This window comes from Tenrec ecaudatus, chromosome 6 (genome assembly GCF_050624435.1).
Source record: "Tenrec ecaudatus isolate mTenEca1 chromosome 6, mTenEca1.hap1, whole genome shotgun sequence".
Taxonomy (NCBI): domain Eukaryota; kingdom Metazoa; phylum Chordata; class Mammalia; order Afrosoricida; family Tenrecidae; genus Tenrec; species Tenrec ecaudatus.
Genome location: NC_134535.1, coordinates 82647658 through 82666832, shown reverse-complemented (window position 1 = coordinate 82666832; position 19175 = coordinate 82647658). Strand labels below are relative to the sequence as shown.

Here is a 19175-nt window from a genome sequence, read left to right as displayed (position 1 = left end):
GTTGCCAGCAGAGTGGACCACTGGCCCTTGGGTGCACCAAGCCCTCTTTATACACCGCTTATCAGCAGCTTTGCTGGTTTTCCTCTGGCCAGCTGGCAGTGCTGCGGGGGGAAGGCAGGGAAAACCACAGGTGACATGGAAATACAAATGAAAAGGTTTCTTTTCAAGTAAACTCATTTATCTGTTGTTCCAAGACGGAGCAAGGCCGGGGGCCATTAATCATCTGCTTTGAGTTGAAAAGCATCCAGCAAACTCTTTCTCAGAAGTAAGATGGAGGACTAGAACTGGCCTTCCCCTTGGAAGGCCTGCCCTTCAACGTCCACCACTGCCTCACCCGCCCCCTTGGCGACAACTGTGCTATAGGGTATTCAGAGTGAGGGGCTGGAGTTTAGCCTGTCAATCAGGTCACAGCTTGATGACCTCATTTGGAGGCAAAATGGAGATAGCTTACTGGAGGCCGGCACACACATCCCCCCATCCCACTTCACCTGCCTGTTGTTGTCACTAGGAGGGCTGGTGGAGCCACACTGCGACCTGTGAGAGCCCTGGAGTTGCTTCCACCACCACTGGCTCCACAAGACTTTTCACCCACCGGCCTGTGATCTTCCTGCATTCGGCATCATTGCATGTGTTACGTGAGTCTGAAGAGGAATTTATGGACTCGTATGGGGACTTACGGGCTAATATCAGATTTATGGACTTGATCTGGATTGGGCTGGGACGTTATCTCAATATGATATAAAGCTTTCTCTTATATACATGAGTGTCAATGAATTTGTTCCTCCAATCAACTCGGACTAACACAGACCGCCTCTTTTGTCATTTTCCATCTCTCTGCCTCCTCTGGTGAGAAAGGAGATCATTCTAGCTCCAGAAGGAGGAGCTCTAGAGGCGGCTTGTGGTTGTGGTTTTTAGGTGTGGGAGTCAGTCCCAGCTCTCAGCCACCCCATGTGCAGCAGAATGAGACACTGCCTCGTCCTAAGCTTGCTTGAGGCCATTGCTACAGCAACTCTTGTCATCCCGTCTTATAGCTTCTTAAAGGTTAGCCCATGGCGCCACGTGCTCCACAATGGTGGGCATTCAAAGGCAAGGTCAATGCCACATCCCTCTCTGAACTTGACACTCTGCTTTGGACCAAACCCAGGGAGGTCCATCTGTGTTTACGCAAAAGCCAAGCTCTTCAGGCCTCACTGAAGCCCTGACAGCCTACCTGCAGTGGACATAACCAGACTCACCCCCATGCTTAAGTCAGGCCCATTCACATTTTTATTTTTAGGGTGAATCATAGGTAGTGGCTGGAGTTGAAATTCATCCTAAGAAATTCCAATCCTAAGAATACATCCTTTTGAAATAGATACAACTACCAAAATAAAGGAATAAAGGAAAAATTCTAGGATTTTTAACCATCTATGGCAATAGCCCCATCTCTCTCAAGTGGGAAATAAGCCTTTTGATGCTCAGTGCTGGTGAATGCGAGGGGTTTCTGGGGCCAGGAGGTCACAGCTTCTGGCTGTCAGCAAGGTTTGGAGATGTGGTAGAAGTGGTGGTGGTGGTGGAGGACGTGGTGGAGGTGGTGGTGGTGGCAGTGGCAGTAGAGGAGGTAGTTATGGTGGAGATGATGGTGGTGGTGGTGGAAGTGGTGGAGGTGGTGGTGGTGGTAAGAGGAGGTGGTGGTGGTGGCGGTAGAGGTAGTTATGGTGGAGGTGGTGGTGGTAATGGAGGTGGTGGTGGTGGTGGTGGTGGTGATGGAGGTGGTGGTGGAGGTGGTGGTGGTGGAGGTGGTGATGGAGGTGTTGGAGGTGGAGGTGGTGGTGGTGATGGAGGTGTTGGAGGTGGAGGTGGTGGTGGTGATGGAGGTGGTGGTGGAGGTGGTGGTGGTGGTGGTGGTGATGGAGGTGGTGGTGGTGGTGGTGGTGGAGGTGGAGGTGGTGGTGGTGGTGATGGAGGTGGTGGTGGTGGTGGTGGTGGAGGTGGAGGTGGTGGTGGAGGTGGTGGTGATGGAGGTGGTGGTGATGGAGGTGGTGGTGGTAGAGGTTGTGGTAGAAAGGGTGGCAGTGGTGGTGTTGGAGGCAGTGATGGTGGTAGTGTAAGTGGTGGTAGAGTTGGTGGTAGTGGTGGTGGAGGTGGCGACGGCTAGTTAGCTCTGAGAATGGTGAAGGAGGGCTTCAGGAAAAGTGCAGATGTGGGGTTAGTGCAAGGCTAGTGGGCTTCCTAAGCCCCCCGCCCCCCCCCCCCACCAAGGTGCAGCCTTCACCTTCACTACTTCCTGCCCCAGTCCTCCCCCACCCCAGGCTGGGCCTACCCTCTAGGCGGCCATGCCTCTTTCCTCCTCTGGCTCATCTCTCAGGAGCTCTGGTGCCACAATGGGCTCTGCGGGCTACTAACCACCATGTCAGCGGCTGAGGCTCCCTGCTCCCGTGGAGACCCACCGCGTCAGAAACAAGAAGGGGCAGCTCTCGCCTGCCTCATAGGTCAGAATGGACGAGTCTCCATCCTCTGTGAGTTATTCTGCGTCCCTCTTAGCTGTTACTCGGGGGCAGCAGTGAACACCCTTGATGTTATCGGAGGGCACGACGATGACAAGATTGGGCTGGGGAGCTGTCGGATGTGTGTGTGTGTGTGTGTGTGCGCGCACACACACACAACACAACGTGAAGGACGGCAAGGTGAGTGGCAACATTTCCATGCCTGAGGAAGGTTTGGGTCAGCCACTGTGCCCCTGACTCCCTGACTTCTTGGCATAACGTTCAAAGCTTTTCACAAATGGGCCGGTCAAGGCTTCTGCAAGGTTGACCTATCCAATAGTCAAGCACCTACAATACTTTCAGAGGCCCATAAAAATGGTCTAATTTCTTTTAAAAAGTGTTAGGGGCAGAGTCCAGCCTAGATCAGTCTTCATACCAATGCCGTTGTACAATGCCACTTGAGTTTTTTTAAATGGAGCAAGTGTCCCCTAAGGGCCAGAGTACATGGGACCCCGGAAGGCCAGCCTGCAGCCCTGCCCTGTGTGTCCCTCAGCCTGGGGCCTTCTGGTCTTCCAGGCCCATCTGTACCTCTGTGGCTTGACTGACCGATGCTGGTCTCTGCTTATTTTGTCCCTTCCCCCGAGGGCTCATCCTCTCAGGTAGACAGACGGTCACATGTCCTTTGGAGAGGCTTTCACTAATTCTCTTCAGCGAAAGGAAATGTCCCTTCTGACTCACCTGGCCTACCTTGGCGCATTTCCAGGCGTCTGATGGCAAACACTCTGTTTCCACAGTTAGAGTGCATTCTGTGTGGGAAGGGACGCACCTTGCCATTTCCCCAGACCCGAATCTACAGTGTTCACCATATAATATGCGGGCTAGAACTGGGGTCAGAGGATGTTTGGGGACAAGACCCAGTTGAGTGTGACACAGCTTCCCAGAGCTGAAGCGGCTGGTTCTCCTAATGGGCCCGGTACTGGAAAACACAGCAGAGGAGGAACTTTACACATGCTTTCTTCACTAGTGTCAGAAAACCTTTATTTCCCACTGAGAGCCCAGGTCCAACTCGTTTCTCTTCCCAGAAAGAACTGCCTCCTTTCTCCACCGCTGGTCGAATCCTGGCTGTGCATTTCTCTGCTTCTGGCCAGGACACCCCAAAGTGTCTTTCCAATAGGGTGCCTGGGGACTCAAGGATCTAGGCGCATGGTCCCAGGCAGCTATGGCACAATGGCGCCCTCATGTGGCAATGCCCAAGATGACACCCGAACAAAACCCCGGGGGGGGGGGGGGGGACACTGCAGGCCCGTCTGTCTCGCAGTGTGCGCCCGATCCTTCCAGCAACGAATCGGGTAGTGGGGCGCAGCCGTGGCCACCACGAGATCCGACTTGTGTGTGTCACATCTCGTCGTGTCTGCTCCATTTGGGGACTTTCCGTGGGTTCGCTCACTCAGTTGTGCTGGCCTGCGCACACTGTCCCCAGACTTCCTGGGCTCTCGGGAGCGAGCCTGTTCAGGAGGCCTGAGTTTTAGCTGCAGGTCTGTCCTTGCTGCATGACCTTGGTCAAATCACTTCGCCTTTCTGCTGCAGTACTCCCAAATGTCTCCTCCATATCCCCGATACGTCACCGGCTTTGGTTTTGTAGTAAGAAAATGATAAGGCAGGACTAAAACAAACGCTCTCAACTTGTACTCTGCAGATGTTTCCAAACTCAGGGGCTGGTAGGCATCACCCACATCTACTGTGTTATAGGTCCAACCAAACACCCTGCCATCGAGTCCACCCTATAGGACAGGGCAGAACTGTCCCTGTGAGTTTCAGAAGACTGTAAGTCTTTACAGGAGCAGAAAGCCTTGTCTTTCTCCGACAGAGTGGCTGGTGGCTTTGAAACAGTTGGCCTTGCGGATCGTAGCCCACTGTGTAACCACGATGCCACCAGGGTTCCTACTTAAAACGCAGGGTTTTGAAAATTAGGGTCTGGGACTTAAATTCAAGGACCACTGACTCCACAAGCTTTCTTTCAGCATCCTCATCTGGGATTCCCAAATGAGGTCTCTCCCACCCTGGCTCCCTGGCTCCATCGTTCTAGGCTTTACGAAAGCCAGCCGGTTGGAACAGTTGGAACTGAAGGGACGGGGCCTGGAAAGACCAGGGACTAGTTGATTAGTGTTCTCTAGGGAGCTTGGTTCCGAGTTGAGATCAATTCCGGTCCCGCCATTCACTAGCGGCGGGGCTGTGGCAAGGCCTTTTGCAGCTCTCTGCTCTGCTGTCTGTCTATAAACGGGCCCGGCGATGCCTCGCCTGCCTGTCTCTAAGGCCTACTGTGCAGATGAAACAAGATTCAGGGCCCAAGTCAGGTGCTTCCTGTAAACTAGAATTGGTTTTCAAACTGGGAGCAAGATGGCCAGGGAGGCTGTCTCAGACCTCTCCTCCCTTAGCGAGGACACATTATGAATGAGGTCCAGGGGAGCAGGGATTGAGGACAAGGTGGCAGGGGTGGGTTTGTTTGTTTGTTGTTTTTTTTTTGGTGAGTTCACACTGTTGGCTGAAGGCCCTGCCCTAGCTGCCTGCTGAGCTTTGGAAGCCTCTGTTTCTAAGGCCGAGGGAAGGTTCTAGGCCCCATGCTTCCATGAGCGTGTCCTCCATCAGTGTGACCCGATGATCTTGCAAGGAGGAGAAAAGTCTTGCCTTGGCACTTAAGGGGTCTCCAAGTCCATCCTCAAGGCCCACAAAGGCACAAATGACTGATCCCCAATCATTGGCAATGCTGTTTCCTGAGAGGCTGTGCAGGCTTCCCCAGGGCCTAGTTGAAGAGCCAGTGCTGGTGGGGATCCCTGGGATCACAGGGGGCCATGGCTGGATGCTTGTTCTGGGATGTCAGGCAGGTACCAGAGCCCAAGTTTCTGATGAGCTGATCCTAAAGGAAGAAGACAGCAGGAGGTCAGCCTGGACTTCCAGGAGCAGCGGTGGGGGCAACAGATAAAAGGCAAAGCCAACTCAACCCAACACTTTTCCTCATTGCTCCCTGAGTCGCTGCCTGTCTCCAACCGCAGCCTGGGCGGCTGGCCTAGACCAACCAAAATGTGAAAAAGCAAACCTAGAAAAATCCAAATAACTCAACAAAAGAGAGAAAAGCCCACTGCCAAGGAGTCGATTCTGAGTGGCAGGAACTAGTAACCGAGTGATGCTTCCCTTCTGGGCTCCCCACTTGGACCCCAGACTCAGACCCCTCCCCCAACATACTTCCTGCTTGGGCTCACAACCCGGCTCCTCACCTCTCACCCCGTGTTGTGTCCCAGAAGGGAGGCTCCTTGAAAGCTGCGGTTCTCAACCTGTGGGTCGCGACCCCTTTGGGGACCCAATGACCCTTTCACAAGGGTCGCCTAACACCATCAGAAAACATATTTCCCATGGTCTTAGGAACCGAGACATCGCTCACATGTCTATACGCCCACATAGGAGTATCCAGTGTGAAGACTGTTACCCATGCTATACCATGCTTCAAGACAAAATTTCATTTATTTGTCACTAGAAATAAATATTCCACAATCTATAATTACCTACTGTTCTTGTGGTGAATCACGACGATTGAATTATGTTTAATTTGCAACCATGAAATGACATCCTGCCTATCAGATATTTACATGACGATTCACAACAGTAGCAAAATGACAGTGATGAAGTAGCCACGAAAATAATGTTATGGTTGGGGGTCCCCACCACATGAGGAACTGTCTGAAAGGGTTGCGGCACCAGGGAGGTTGAGAACCGCTGTGGTAAAGGAAGTCAGGGGCTAGAGATGCACGTGTGTGCTCATGCTAGACTCCTAGGTGCTGTTGGGGCCCCGTGTGGTGGAAGTAGTCACACTGTACCCCTGGAGACCCCATTGTGTTTCCCAGGCCGAGCTTAGGTTTCAAGTCCGACACGGCAGAGTTCCAAATCCCACTAATTTACCAGGGACCAGTCTTGGTCAAGTCACAGATTTGCTGAGCCCCAGTCGCCTCGCCTATAGAAATGAAAACAGCACCCACCTGGGGAGGCTCTCTGCAGAAATAGCCAAGAGCGTGGATGTGAGCACCTAGCTTCCCACCTGCTACCCGGGCAGCAAACAGCAACCGAGAGCTACTCTGCACCCTCATCTACTCAGGTTCTGCTGAAAACTCGTTGGGCCGGGGCCGAGCTGGCTGTGGACCATAATCTCTAACCCCGTCTGGACGTGGTCCACGACAGCCAGCCCCCTCCCATCACTTAGCATCGCTCTGAGAAGCCTACCTGGGGCCAAGCCCACCTCTCCACACTTTCTGCATTGCCATGATCCAGCTCAGGCTGAAGATGGAGGAGGGGCCTGAGCTTTCTGGGCAGCTGACTCACCTGGGTCAGTCCCCACTCCTCGTCCTTGGGGACCTGGCTGTTTTTGCCAGAGTAGTGACAGCTCCTCAGGCCCAGGGTGCCAGCACTGGCGTGTAGACAAAGTTGCTTTGCGATGTTGTGGCGAAGGTCCCTCTGGGTTGTGTATTCAAAGTACTGAAAGGCAAGACCCGAGGAGTCCTGAGGGGCAGGCAGAGAGTCCGTCCGCTGCCTCCCACAGCCACCCAGCCTGCGCGACCACCCGTGGGTGGGCTGTCAAGTCGTGGCTGGCAAGCCCACACATAACGTAGCAAGCTGCTGCCTGGTGCTGGCAGCCACTGACCAATGAGAACCAGCCCCTGTGACCCACAGTCACGCTGCATCGCCCGAAGACCCGAGGTATCACCGGGTGAGCTCCGGTTTCAGGTCAGCTCTATCTAGGCTTGAATCCCAGGTCTTCTGGTTCTTGGATATAGGCCCCCTAACCCTGTCTTCCTGTCGGTCGGAGTCTGGATGCTCTGCTGAAACCTGTTCATCCTCTTAGCAATACACACACGCCACTGACAATCAGATGGGGGCTGTGCACGAGGGGCCTTGGCTGGGAATGGAACCCAGGTTTATGGAAGAGGCAGCCGTGAGGCGGTGAGAATTCGACTGGGGATCCACCATGCTCCCTCCTCTCCTCAAGACCGTCCATCCATTTACCACCTGACCCCATCTCGAAGCGCATGGTGCAGAACACTTAGGACAGCTCCACCTTCACACCACCCGACCAGTGTCCCCTGCTGGCCCTCTCCTGGCCTCCACACGCCTTCCCCGAGGCCACGCAGTCAGGGGACCTGGGGCACGGAGAGTCAGTCGCTGGCCCTCAGGGAAAGGCTGGAGTACTGTAGAGCACATTCTCCAGAGGCCAGGGGCACCACGAGATGCCCGTGGGTGGTGTGGGGGCCACTGTTGACGGGGTAAGGCTAGAGCGGTGGCTTCTGGGCAGCGGAGGCAGTGAAGATGGAAGCTGAGTGTAGGCGAGGGAAAGCTCTGAGACATGTCCACACGCGGCGTCGACGTCTGACGTCCTCCACGAAGCCTCTCCGATGAGAGGCCCCTCCACCAGCCCCTTCTCGTCTGTGCTCTTTTTTGGGTGCCCCCCATTCATACCCTATCTGCCTGTGTCATGGATTTCCCCTCAGCCCCCGGGGTGTCCTGAGGGCAAGCCTAGTCTCCCCTTCTCTTGGGATCTCCCCCACTCTGGGTCTCAGGAAGGACTCTTTTGGGGGAAGAGGGGGCAGTGAGGAGAGGGGATACCCCAGAGCCAGGCCCCTGTCCGACCTGCCCCGGCCTGTGCGGTCCACATACCTGGTTACCCCCAAGGCCGTGGCAGATGTACAGGATGAGGGGCTTCCCACCATGGTTGTTCTCGCCCACGTCCAGGCACAGGTTGGTCCCCAGGCTCTTGATCTACGAACAGAGGAGACCCCGGAGGGCACAGTCAGGAGTCTCTGCTTGGAGGTGTCCCCCCACCCCCTCGGGTCTGGTGCACAGCGGGCTTTCCCTGTGTGAGGATGCCCGCCTCGGGCCCTCTCTGCTGGCTGAGCCAGGTGACCGGGATTGGTGGCATCGTGAAGGGCAACCCCAGACCCCGGGCAAGGGCAGGGCTGAGGTTCTCTGTGGGGCAGGATGGGCAGCCTCTTGGGATGTCGGATCCCAGGAAGGCCTCAGCAAGCATGCGTGAGTTTCCTTAAGAGCAGAGGTTCACAAAGTGTGCCCCCCACCCCAGACCAATAGCAGCCCCTGGGGCTTGCAGGACATGCAAATTCTCAGCCTCTGCCCCAGACCCACTCAACCTGAAGCTGCAGAGTTGGGGCCCAGGAAGGCGTGTTTTCACAAGCCTGGGGCGGGGTGACAGTGCGGGGGCGGGGGAGGGGCGGGGTGAGAAGAGGGTTTGGGGTTTGAAAAGCCTGGGTCATTTCCCCTTCATCTGTGGAAGCCCACAGCGGCTGCCCGGGCTGGCTGCCCGGGCTTCCTGGGGGATGGGGCGTGGAAAACGGCAGTCCATCCGGCTTGCCATCCATCTGGTGGGCCATGTCAGAATCCCTGGTGGTGGCATGGCGGGTAGGCGGGTGGGTTTCAGGACTCACGGCTCCGTAGAAGGTGGGTTTCAGGTCGGGGACAAACATCTCTGGGTAGATGTTGTGTAGGAACCAGGAAAAGTTGCGACAGTGTAGCTGTTCCCTCAGCTTCAGTCGTTCCGAAATGTCACCAAAGGTCTTCTGCCAACCAAGCCAACCCCCAACGCGTCAGTACCCACAGCCTAGACCTCACGGGCCTCCTTCCCCCAAATGCGTCCCAGGACCGACTGCGCTGTTTTCTTCACCCCGCCCCCACCTTGGCTGTGGGACCCCCCTCCCACACCTCGTAAGATGCCCCACCGGGGTTTCCCCAAGTCCTTAAGTCCTCGTCTCTCAGAGGTTCTTCCTCCAAACTGCTTCTTCCTCCTTCCTCTCCCAAATGATGCTGGGAAACTCCAGGGGGACCACAGAGCCCCTCTCCTCACTGGGCCCAGAGGGGTGAAGGGAGGAACTAGAGGGTGGTGACAGTGGTGTGAGCTCTCTCAGTAGCCTGGGGTTGGCATCTGGAACGTCTCTTCACCAGTCCCCTCCTCACGCACCAACCTCCCTTACCTCTTGAGCCATCTTCGCTGCCTGCAGGTTTCTCCGGTAGAAAATCTCCTTGTAGTCGTCCATCCAGACCTCAGCCAGGCGGACTTGGTTGCGAGCAATGACATTGATGCCCTTAGGGAAGGTGTGCGGGCTCTTGGTACGGAACACGTGGCCCACCACGGAGCAGGGGATGATCTCCAGCTGGCCCCCACACTGCCACACCTGCCACAGGGGAGACAGGTGGGACCTTCAGGGCTGAGCCAGGGAAAAACATCTCCCCTGCACCCCATGACAAGCAGCTTTGTTCTACTCCCAGGGTTCTAGACCCCAGGGCGGAGGGTGCAGGTCAGAGGCTGCTCTTTCTTCTTGGGGAAAAGGCCAGAAAGCCCAGACGCTGACCAGACCTCGTTCCAGGTGCGGGAAATCAGAGCCCCAGAGGGCTAATGGCAAGGATGCCAACTACCAGGGGGTCCTGTGGGCCGTGTCCCAGGAGACAGACCAGAGGCAGGTGAGGAGCACCTTTGGTTCAGATGCCTGAGAGTCTCGGTGGCAGTGGCAGGCTGCGTTAAGGCCTGGAGGGATGCTGTGGCCAGCTTCAAGTACAGCAGCACCAGAAACATTGCGTAGGGGCAGCAAGGTGCAATTATGTGCTTCATAACGAGTCGGACACTGTGGGGGGGGGGACTTCCTCAACGAGCCCATTTGCTTATTAATGGCTTCCCCACTGGCACGGTGACTTGTGCCAATTTCACTGAAAGGAAATCCTGTCCAACTTGATTCTGGGATCCACAGAGCTCTGGGATGCATCATAACTGGGGCCTCCTACAGTTAGGCAGAGGGGACTCCTGGGACGCCAGGGCACAGGTCCTAGGAGCCAGGCAGGGGCTGCATTCATACAGGGAAAGGTTGGCGATTGGACTCTGGCCCAGAGACAATGTAAAAGATGTCCCCAGGGCTTGGATGTCCAGTCCTATGGCCACTGTGGAGCCGGACCTTCTGAGGAGTCCTGGTGTGCAGTGCTTACTCCTTGGGTGGCTAACCACAAGTTCGCTAGTTCAAACCCACCAGCTGCTCCAAGGGGGAAAGAGGAGGCTTTCTACTCCGGTAAGAGTTAGAGTCTTGAGCCAGTCAGGGTGCAGTAGAGCACTGATGAAACATACAATGTTCTTCTAGTTCAGTGGTTCTCAACCTTCCTCATGCTGCAGTCCTTTAGTTCAGTCCCTCGTGTTGTGGTGACCCCCAACCATAAAGTTATTTTGTTGCTACTGTTATGAATCAGGCGACCCCTGTGAAAGGGTCATTCGGACCCCAAAGAGGTGGAGACCCACAGGTTGAGAACCACTGCTCTGGTTCTTTAATGCTTCCGCGCCCCCCTCCCCCAAAACAATCATGACCTCAATTCTACCTTACAAATCTGGCTAGATAAGAGCTGGCAATACAGGGAATCTAGGACAGATAAGCCCTTCAGGACCAATAAGGAGAGTAGTGATACCAAAGGGGGGAAGGGAAAGGTGTGTGTGTGTGTGGGAAAGGTGCCGGGAGAAAGGGGGCACCGATCACAATGATCGAAACATAACCCTTTCCCAGGAGGATGGACAACAGAAAAGTGGGTGAAGGGAGACAGCAGTCTGTGTAAGACATGAAAAAAAAAATTAGCAAGGGTTCAGAGGGAGGGAGGGTGGAGTGGGGGGAAATAGCTGATACGATACCAAGGGCTCAAATAGAAAGAAAATGTTTTGCAAATGATGGCGACATATGTACAAGTGTGCTTGACACGGTGGATGGATGTATGGACTGTGATGAGAGCTGTAAGAGCCCCCAATAAAATGACTTAAAAAAAAAAGTTACAGTCTTGGAAAAACACAGGGGGCAGTTCTAGCCTGACTTATAGGGTCGCTGTGAATCAGAATAAATTCCATGGCAGATAGTTAGGTTTTTGTAGCTCTGAGCCCAGTAATCTGTCCATGTGTCCAGCCTGATTCCCAAGGACCCACGGCCACGGGCAGGGAGGGGACCAGAGGAAAGGCAGGGCCACGATGAGGAACATCCACCTTTTTAGCTCAGTTCCAGCTGCGGCATCTCAGTGCTGCTGCTGCACCAGAAACTGGCTCTCAGGTGTCCCCTGGGCCCTGGCGGTCCCGCCCCTCCACCCCCAAGCCCTTTGCACTCTCACCCGGAAGGACATTTCCACGTTTTCCCCGCCCCAGATCTCCATCTGATTATCATAGGTTCCGAGGTGCTCAAAGTAGGCCTTGGAGATAGAGAAGAGGCCGCCAGCAAACGTCGGGGATCTGGAGAGAGAGGGAGGGGCATGAGTGTCTCGGGGGCAGAGGAGTGGGAACTTGGATGGGACACTGGCTGGTGCGGTGCACTGGCCGCATGGCCTCCCCGTCTGTGTCCTCTCCTCTTTCTCTGAGGATGCACATCCCTTCTCCTCCAGCCCTTCATTCCTTCCTTCCTTCAGCAAACATCTCTACACATCCTGGGCTACCCTGGGGCCTCTTCCCTTCCAAAGACCAGGCCAAGAACAGAGGCGACTGGACTATCCTCTAAAAGGCACCCATTCTCCCCTTTGTTCAGCCACCCATGTCTTTATTCAGCCCGTCATTGGGCCCCTGGACATGCGGGCTGAGAAAGGCCTGACAGAGCGCCTCGCTGATGAGTCCTGCGCCTGCTTGTCTGCTTTGTGGCAGCAAAGTGCCCGGAGCTTGGGCAACACCCAGTTCTTAGCAGTTGCTTGGCAGTGTTTTGGGGACCTAGGCAGGATTCGAGTCATGAGAACATGAACAAGCTGGGCTGGCGCTATCCTGTTTTAGGGCCCTTGGTCATCCTGAGAAAGTGTTTGTTCGTTTTTTTTTAAACATTCTTATCGAGCTGATTTGGACGCAACAGTTGCAGGATGTTACTGCTCCACGGGGTTTTCTTGCTATAATTTTCACAGAACCAGACTGTCGCCGACAAATTAGCTCCGAGGATGAGCCCCACCTGGGGACCAGCACATCGCAACAATCAGCAGGCACCCTCCAGCAAACACCTTGGTATTTCCTGGGATCCCTGGGTCCTGTGACCTTTCCTCACAGCCTCCGCTTAGCTACGGAGGTGTGGGTGCGGAACACTGCCAGTAAGTGCCCTGGGGGCGTTCTGGGCAAAGTGCCCTGAGCTAGTCATGGTCAGTTCCCAGGAGATCCGGACCAGGGAGCCAATTCCTGCCACACCTCCTTTGTCATGTAGCTGGGGATTTGCGTGATGGTCAGGGGCCAGGCGCCCTGTCCCTGAGGCTGCTGTGTGGCTTGTACAGGCTGGGGGTTTTGTTGCTGCACACAGCACACAAAAGGCATCAAGGAGACAAGCAAAGGGACAAGAGTCCCCATTTCTATCCTCTCTCCTGCCACTGCTCGCCCTCCTCCTGATGGAGAGAGCAGCTGGCTCTTCAGGGACCATGGGAGCCCGCCTGTGGCCCCCATCTGCATCCTCTCTGCTGAGACCGGGCAGCATCTCCTAGGATTTTGGGTATGGAAAGGGAGAGGAGCCCCAGGCCCTTCACCTTTTAAACCTCCCCTCTTGTCACCAACCACGTATCCCCAGCCTCCTCTCCCCTCATGACACGTAGGCCAGCTGTCCGGATGTTCCCCGGTCAGTAGAGAACAACAATGGCTCATCATCCAGAACCAATATTTGAAACATCACTCCCCAACTCAGTCTGGCAGCGACAACTGTTAAAATAAACTTGTGGTCTTGCCTAGGGCAGGGCTGGGCAGGTGTATGTGTGAGGGAGAGGGGCTTCAGTGGGGTATGCAGAGTGGGTAAACACTCAGGCTCAGGCTCTAGTAGTGCCTGCGTGGCACACACAGTGATGTGTTGACTACTAGCCCAGAGGCCGGCTGTTCAAACCCAGCTGGAGGTGCCTTGGAATACAGGTGTGGCGATCTGTTTCCTAAAGGTCACAGCCTGGAAAAGCCCATGGAGCCGTATCAACTCCGCCCACGAGGGGCTGCCGCAGAGGAGGGTTGATTTGCTGACGCGAACAATATCCACTGGATGGATCCGAGACAAAGAAGTATGGCCAAGTCTGAGAACAGGTTAGATAATTTTCAAATGTGAAAAACAAAATGAAGCAGACTGCCAGTGGCCTGCACGGCCTAAAACATCTACGGGGAGCCCATCCTTCACAGCCAAGTGCAAACTGCAGAGCACTCGTCTGCTCCACTTTAACATGTTCGGTCTTCTCAAGGGAGCCCTGGTGGTGTAGTGGTTATGGGGTTGGGCTGCTGCTAGCAGCAGTTCGAAACCACCAGGTGCTCTGTGGGAGAAAGACAGACAGTCTTAGTCTTAGGAACCCACAGGGGCAAGGTCGGTCCTGTCCTCTCAGGTCACGATGTGTCGGAATTGCCTTGGTGACAGCAACTCTGGGGTTTTTTTTTGGGGGGGTGGTTATCTTTTCAAAGACTTGGGCACACGGGGCACCCCTTCAATTCCAGTGATGCTGGCAGTGGCCTCCACCCACCCTCTCTCAGCCGCTCTGCAGGCACCAGGCAGGCTCTTCCCTGTGGAGAGGAATGGATCAAGCACATAAAGCCCTCAGCCCAGGCCCGTGGGGTGAAGCAGGCAGTGCCCCAGGAGAGTGTGGGCATTGGGCCAAGCAGGCCAGAGCAGGCAGCCTTGCTGCATCATTTGCTAGCTGAATGATCTCAGACCAAGGGTTTATTCCACGGAACTTCGTGCTCTCGTTGCTGTCAACTTGAGTGGAGGGGTGGGGTCTAACCCGTCAATCAGGTTGAAGCTTGATGACCTCATTTGGAGACGCGACGGAGTTAAATAGCTCACTGGAAGCCAGACCCACTCTCTCTGCCTTCCCTTTCCTGCTGTGGAGACACTCAGAGAGCTGGAGGAGACGTGTGGAGATTCGCATCAGCGCTGAGATGCTTCTACCAACCACTGGATCCACAAGACCTTCTACCCACTGGCCTGTGATCTACCTGCATCTGGCATCATTGCATGTACTGCTTGAGTCTAAAGAGGAATTTATGGACTGGTTTCAGACATATGGGCTAATATCAGACTTATGGACTTGATCTGGACTGGGCTGGGATGTTCTCTCCATGTACAATTACTCTTTGATATAAAGCTCTTGCTTACACACATATGAATTTGTTTCTCTAGTCAACCCTGACTAACACATTTGTGAGAGAGTGAGTGAGGATTAAGTAAAATAGGACAAGAGCTTGGTGAAACCAAAACCAAACTCACTGCATGGCGTCAGTTCTGATTCATGGGGACCCTACACGACAGGGTAGAACTGGGTTTCTGAGACTGCCACTCTTTATAGGAATAGAAAGCCTCATCTTTTGCCCAAGGAGCGGCTGGTGGTTTCAAACTGCAGCCTTTCAGATTGCAGCTCAACTGGTAACCAAGCACGGAATAAACGCTCGCGTGAGATGGCTGGGTGGCTGGCCCGGGCCAGATCGGGGGCTCACCGGGCTGTGGTCCTTACTTGATGGGGTAGGTCTCATCCTTGCGCCGCTGCTTCTCATGGGCAGGGAGGGTTTCCCAGCCGAAGGTCAGGCTCCAGTCAAAGTTGCCCCGGCTATGCACCCTGCCCCTCGGGGCCGGCTTGGCAAACTGGAAAGTGTTCAGGTCGATGGTGACGATGTCTGGGCTCACCACGGCCGTCTCATCCTCGGCGATGCGCGCCAGGAGGGGCTCCAGCCAGCCATGGAAGCACTCGCCTGCGGGCCCGGACCAGAGGCAGGAGGTGGAGGTCAGGGTCCTGCCAAGGGGGAGACCCAGAGCAAGAGGACCCTCCACCACTCCCTGGTTATAGCCGGAGACACACAAGGAAGGCCCCTGGCCACGCCCGTGAACCTGGCCCTCACCCAGGTGGAGGCTGGTTTGGAGGAGAGGTTGGGGGTCTGAGAACCTGGCCCATCCAATGGTGGGGACACCGGCCCCCGCAGGGGAGGAAGATGGAGCCCGAGGACCTCGCCTCCTCCTTGAACCAGCTCTCAGCCCCCAGCAGAGTAGGACTTCTGTTTGGTACAAAGGAGGAAACAGGCTCAGTTGGTGGCAGAGACAAAGGCAAGCCTGGGTCCTCTGGCTCCTGCACTGAGTGCCTTCCAGGGGTGGGTGGGAAGGGGTGGCCTCCAAGGGTGTGCGTCCCCTCTGACTCCTTGAGAGTGATGGGGAGATGGTGAGGTATGAGGCAGGGTGGGAGGCCTTGCTGGCATTGTGTGGCCCCATAAGAAGGCGTATATCCACACCGGTGGCCGCAGGCCTCCCAGAGGGCTGAGCTCAGAACACACACAAGAGGGACAGACAGGGGAGGGGAGTGAACAGCTGAGTGCCTGCTCCCCCAAATTTTTGGGTCACCAAATGTTCGAGTGCTTCAGAGCTGGGAAGGAAAACGGGGCGGAAAAGGTTGGGGGTGGGGCAGTCCCGAGATCCAACCCCATCCCCCTGTAGTAGACAAAGAAGGGGATTTGGGGGTGCCACCTGTGGCCCAGTTTCTTTCCATTGCACCAGGTCAAGATGGGAGGCCCCAGGCCAGCCTCCACCCCGCCCCCCTGCACATGCCTCCCACAGGCCTCTTGGCAGCCAGGCCCAGCGGTACTCACAGTGGGCATCCAGGAAGGTCAGCACCTCAGCCTGGGCCACGCTGGCCCCCAGCAGCCGGGCCGTGATTAACCCCTTCCGCTCTTGCTGCCGCACCACCCTCACGATCTGTAGGTGCTGCACGTACTGGTCCAGCGGTTTCTTTAAGTACTCTGTAAGACACACGGCCAGCTCTTCCCTGTGCTGCCAACCTAATCCCCCGTGGGCACCAAGCCAAGGTGCGCTGGGGCGCTGGCACCTACTGCACTGAGCAATTCCACCAAAGATGGAGGAGGCAAAGGGACCAAAGGTGAAAACTGGGGAGAGGAACGGGACACCTTGGCTCTGCCATCCCAAGTCCACCCTGCCAGGACAGTGGCTGTGCCGTGCCAGATCCTGGGCTGCTTACCTAATGCCATGCCAGGACTTCTGGGCTATGCTTCTTTGTCCTCAAATGTAACACAACTGTCTGCCCCAGGCTGCAGCAGCCTCTCCTGGCTTCCCCACCCTCTCAGCCACCATCTTCCCGAGGCCGGACTCTGGGTTCCATGCCTGGAGTCACATCCCGTCTCCAGGGCCCAGTGTCCCAGACTCCTCAGAGGCAGCTTGACACGGAGAGCTCCCCACACCTTGGTTTCTTGCTCGCTGGACCGGCGACAGGAAGTCTTATTTGAATCCTTTTATTTATTTATTTTAAACCATTGAATTGGGTGAAGGTTTACAGAGCAGGTCAGTTTCCCAAGCAACAACTCGTTCATCTTGTTCATGTCTTTGACTATAGTCCCCACACCGTCATCACCCCACCTTTCACACTGTCCCTGTCCCTGTCCTCCTCCTTTCTTAAGCCCTCCGAGCGTTTGTCCTTGGAGCAAGGCTGCCCTCTGGAGCTCAAATGGTCGTCTGTTATAAGGAGAGGGTATCTCCCGAGAGAGATGGTCCTGCATGGACCTGTTGTTGGCTGGAGTGGAGCCTCGGGGCTGAGTCAGTTCTGGACTTGAAGGGTGGCTGGGGCTGTGTGTGTCATAGTGTGGGGGTGCCCTCAGTCTGTCCCACTGGTAAGGCTATTTTTTGCTTTTGGCCTATGGTATTCCTTAAGGAGATGAAAAGATGGTCTTCGCAGGAGGCGTAGTGTTAGAGGGATTGGGGGGGTTAGTGTAAACTCTGCTCAAGTGGTCAGTATCCTAGGGATAGGAAGGTGTTGGGAAGGAAGGTCTATCTCTGCTGAGTTGGGAAGGAAAGCTTCCCTCTGCTGAGTCCACCAGCTCTTTCCAGGTTGGGGCTTCCTTCACCAACCTGGAATTCTGTCTTGGGTGGCATAGTGGCTACGAGGTGGGCTGCACACCACTACATCAGCGGTTTGAAGTCACCAGCTGCTCCCTGGGAGAAAGGGGAGGCTTTCCACTCCTGTAAAACAATTGGTGTCTTGGAAACCCACAGGGGCATTCTGCCTCGTCCCACAGGGTCCCTATGATTCGAGATCGACTCAATGGCAATGAGTTTTGTTGTTGCTTTTTTAGTTTAAAAGTAGCTCTATTCTGGAGGACTCTGTCATTGGTTGATCAGTTCAATTGCCAACTTTGGGGCTGGTGTTACCTGGAGTTTCAGAGGTGAAAGGTGGTGGGTGCTTTCCTTTTGGGGCTGTGACCTTGCACTGAATATATTATCAGTCCTGAAATCAATCAATCAATCAATCAATCAATCAATCAATCAATCTCTCTCTCTCTCACACACACATAGTCCGAACACTTGAGCACCTACTATGTGCTTAATTTCTTATTTAATCTTCTCCATCAAAGATAACCGAGTCCCTGAGTTCAGTAAGTGGTTCCCGTGCTTGGCTGCTAACCCAAAGCCTGGAAGTTCAAGCCCACCCAGAAGCGCCTCAGAAGAAAGGCCTGGAGATTGGCTTCTAACAACAATGGGCCCTGGAAACCCTAGGAAGCAAGACTTTCACCCTGACACACCATACCTCGTCCGGGGAACGTCTTTTCACATGATGGCCGAGGGCCAGTGCTGACGCGACTTCTTTGGAAGACCACGACTCTGAAATAGGGAGTCTTCTCCCTAATGGCTTATTCTTTTACATTCTGTTTTGTTGTTGAGAACACACACAGCAAAGCACATGCCAATTCAACCATTCCTACATGTACACTCTGGTGACATGGGTCCCAAGCATTGACTTATGTCATCATGCACACCCTCCTGGTCTGAGTCACTCTTTCCTCGTGAGCATAAACTCACTGCCCCCAAGGCCCCGATCCAACCTTCCAGGTGTCCTTGTTCCTTTGACCCTGCGAAGGTAACTCTTAAGAGCTCATGCTGAGGCAGACGTGGTTTTCATGAGTTAAACTAAGCTGGGGTTGGGTCCAGCACATGCACGCGGAAGCTAGACAATGAATAAGGAAGACCAGAGAAGAATCGATGCATTTAAGTTATGCGATTGTTGACAAATGCTGAACCTACCAGAGGCTGCCGGCAGGAGGAGCAAGCAGAGCCAGGGTTCCTGTAAGAGGTCAACCCAGAGGGCTCCTTAGCCCAGCGAGTCGTCTCACATCCTGTGGCCGCGTTAGTCAGGAGACCCCGTCCTTTGGGAAAGGACATTGTGCTTGGTACAGCAGACGGTCAGCAAAAAGGAGGCAGCCACTCCACAAGACAGATCGACAGGAGGCATGTAACAGCGAGCTCACACGCGACAATTGGGAGGACGGTGCCCCACAGGGAGGAATGACTCCTGAGGAGGAAATGACTCAGCAGTGCCGTACAACCAAACCTTGGTTGGTTTTAAGATTCCAGGAGGTATTTCCAATGTAAAGTTTAAAGACGCTCTTAGGGGTTCTCCCCCCCACCGCCCGTGGCTCCACACAGTCTAGAGTTTGTGAGAATTTGAAATTCTGCTCCCCACTGTGAGCAGGCTTCTCCTGGGCAGGCACCATCCAGATCAACTAATCTCGTGGCAAAAGAGGCAGTCGGCCACACATCCTACATCCTCCAGCTCCTCCCGAGTCTCCTGTTCCTGGTGAACAGAGGCCACCTGGTGTGCTGTGGATGGCTGCGTGCAAGGTTCTCAGGCCCTAGGCACTATGTGACACCAGGAATCAGGTGACAGAACAGGAGCACCAAA

The 19175-nt window shown here is 54.9% G+C and overlaps 1 protein-coding gene across 1 annotated transcript in view; it reads right to left on the bottom strand.

The window, feature by feature from the left end:
- Positions 1-3563: 3563 nt before the first annotated feature.
- The window catches only part of GALNT6 (polypeptide N-acetylgalactosaminyltransferase 6), a 28363-nt gene continuing 12751 nt past the window's right edge, over positions 3564-19175 (bottom strand). The window contains exons 3-10 of the mRNA XM_075552967.1: positions 16078-16227; positions 14958-15192; positions 11640-11757; positions 9488-9688; positions 8945-9076; positions 8163-8264; positions 6834-6986; positions 3564-5379 (exon numbers count right to left, since the gene is read on the bottom strand). Coding sequence (XP_075409082.1) covers positions 5266-5379; positions 6834-6986; positions 8163-8264; positions 8945-9076; positions 9488-9688; positions 11640-11757; positions 14958-15192; positions 16078-16227 — 1205 coding nt within the window. The 3' untranslated portion in view covers positions 3564-5265. The remainder of the gene's footprint in view (positions 5380-6833; positions 6987-8162; positions 8265-8944; positions 9077-9487; positions 9689-11639; positions 11758-14957; positions 15193-16077; positions 16228-19175) is intronic.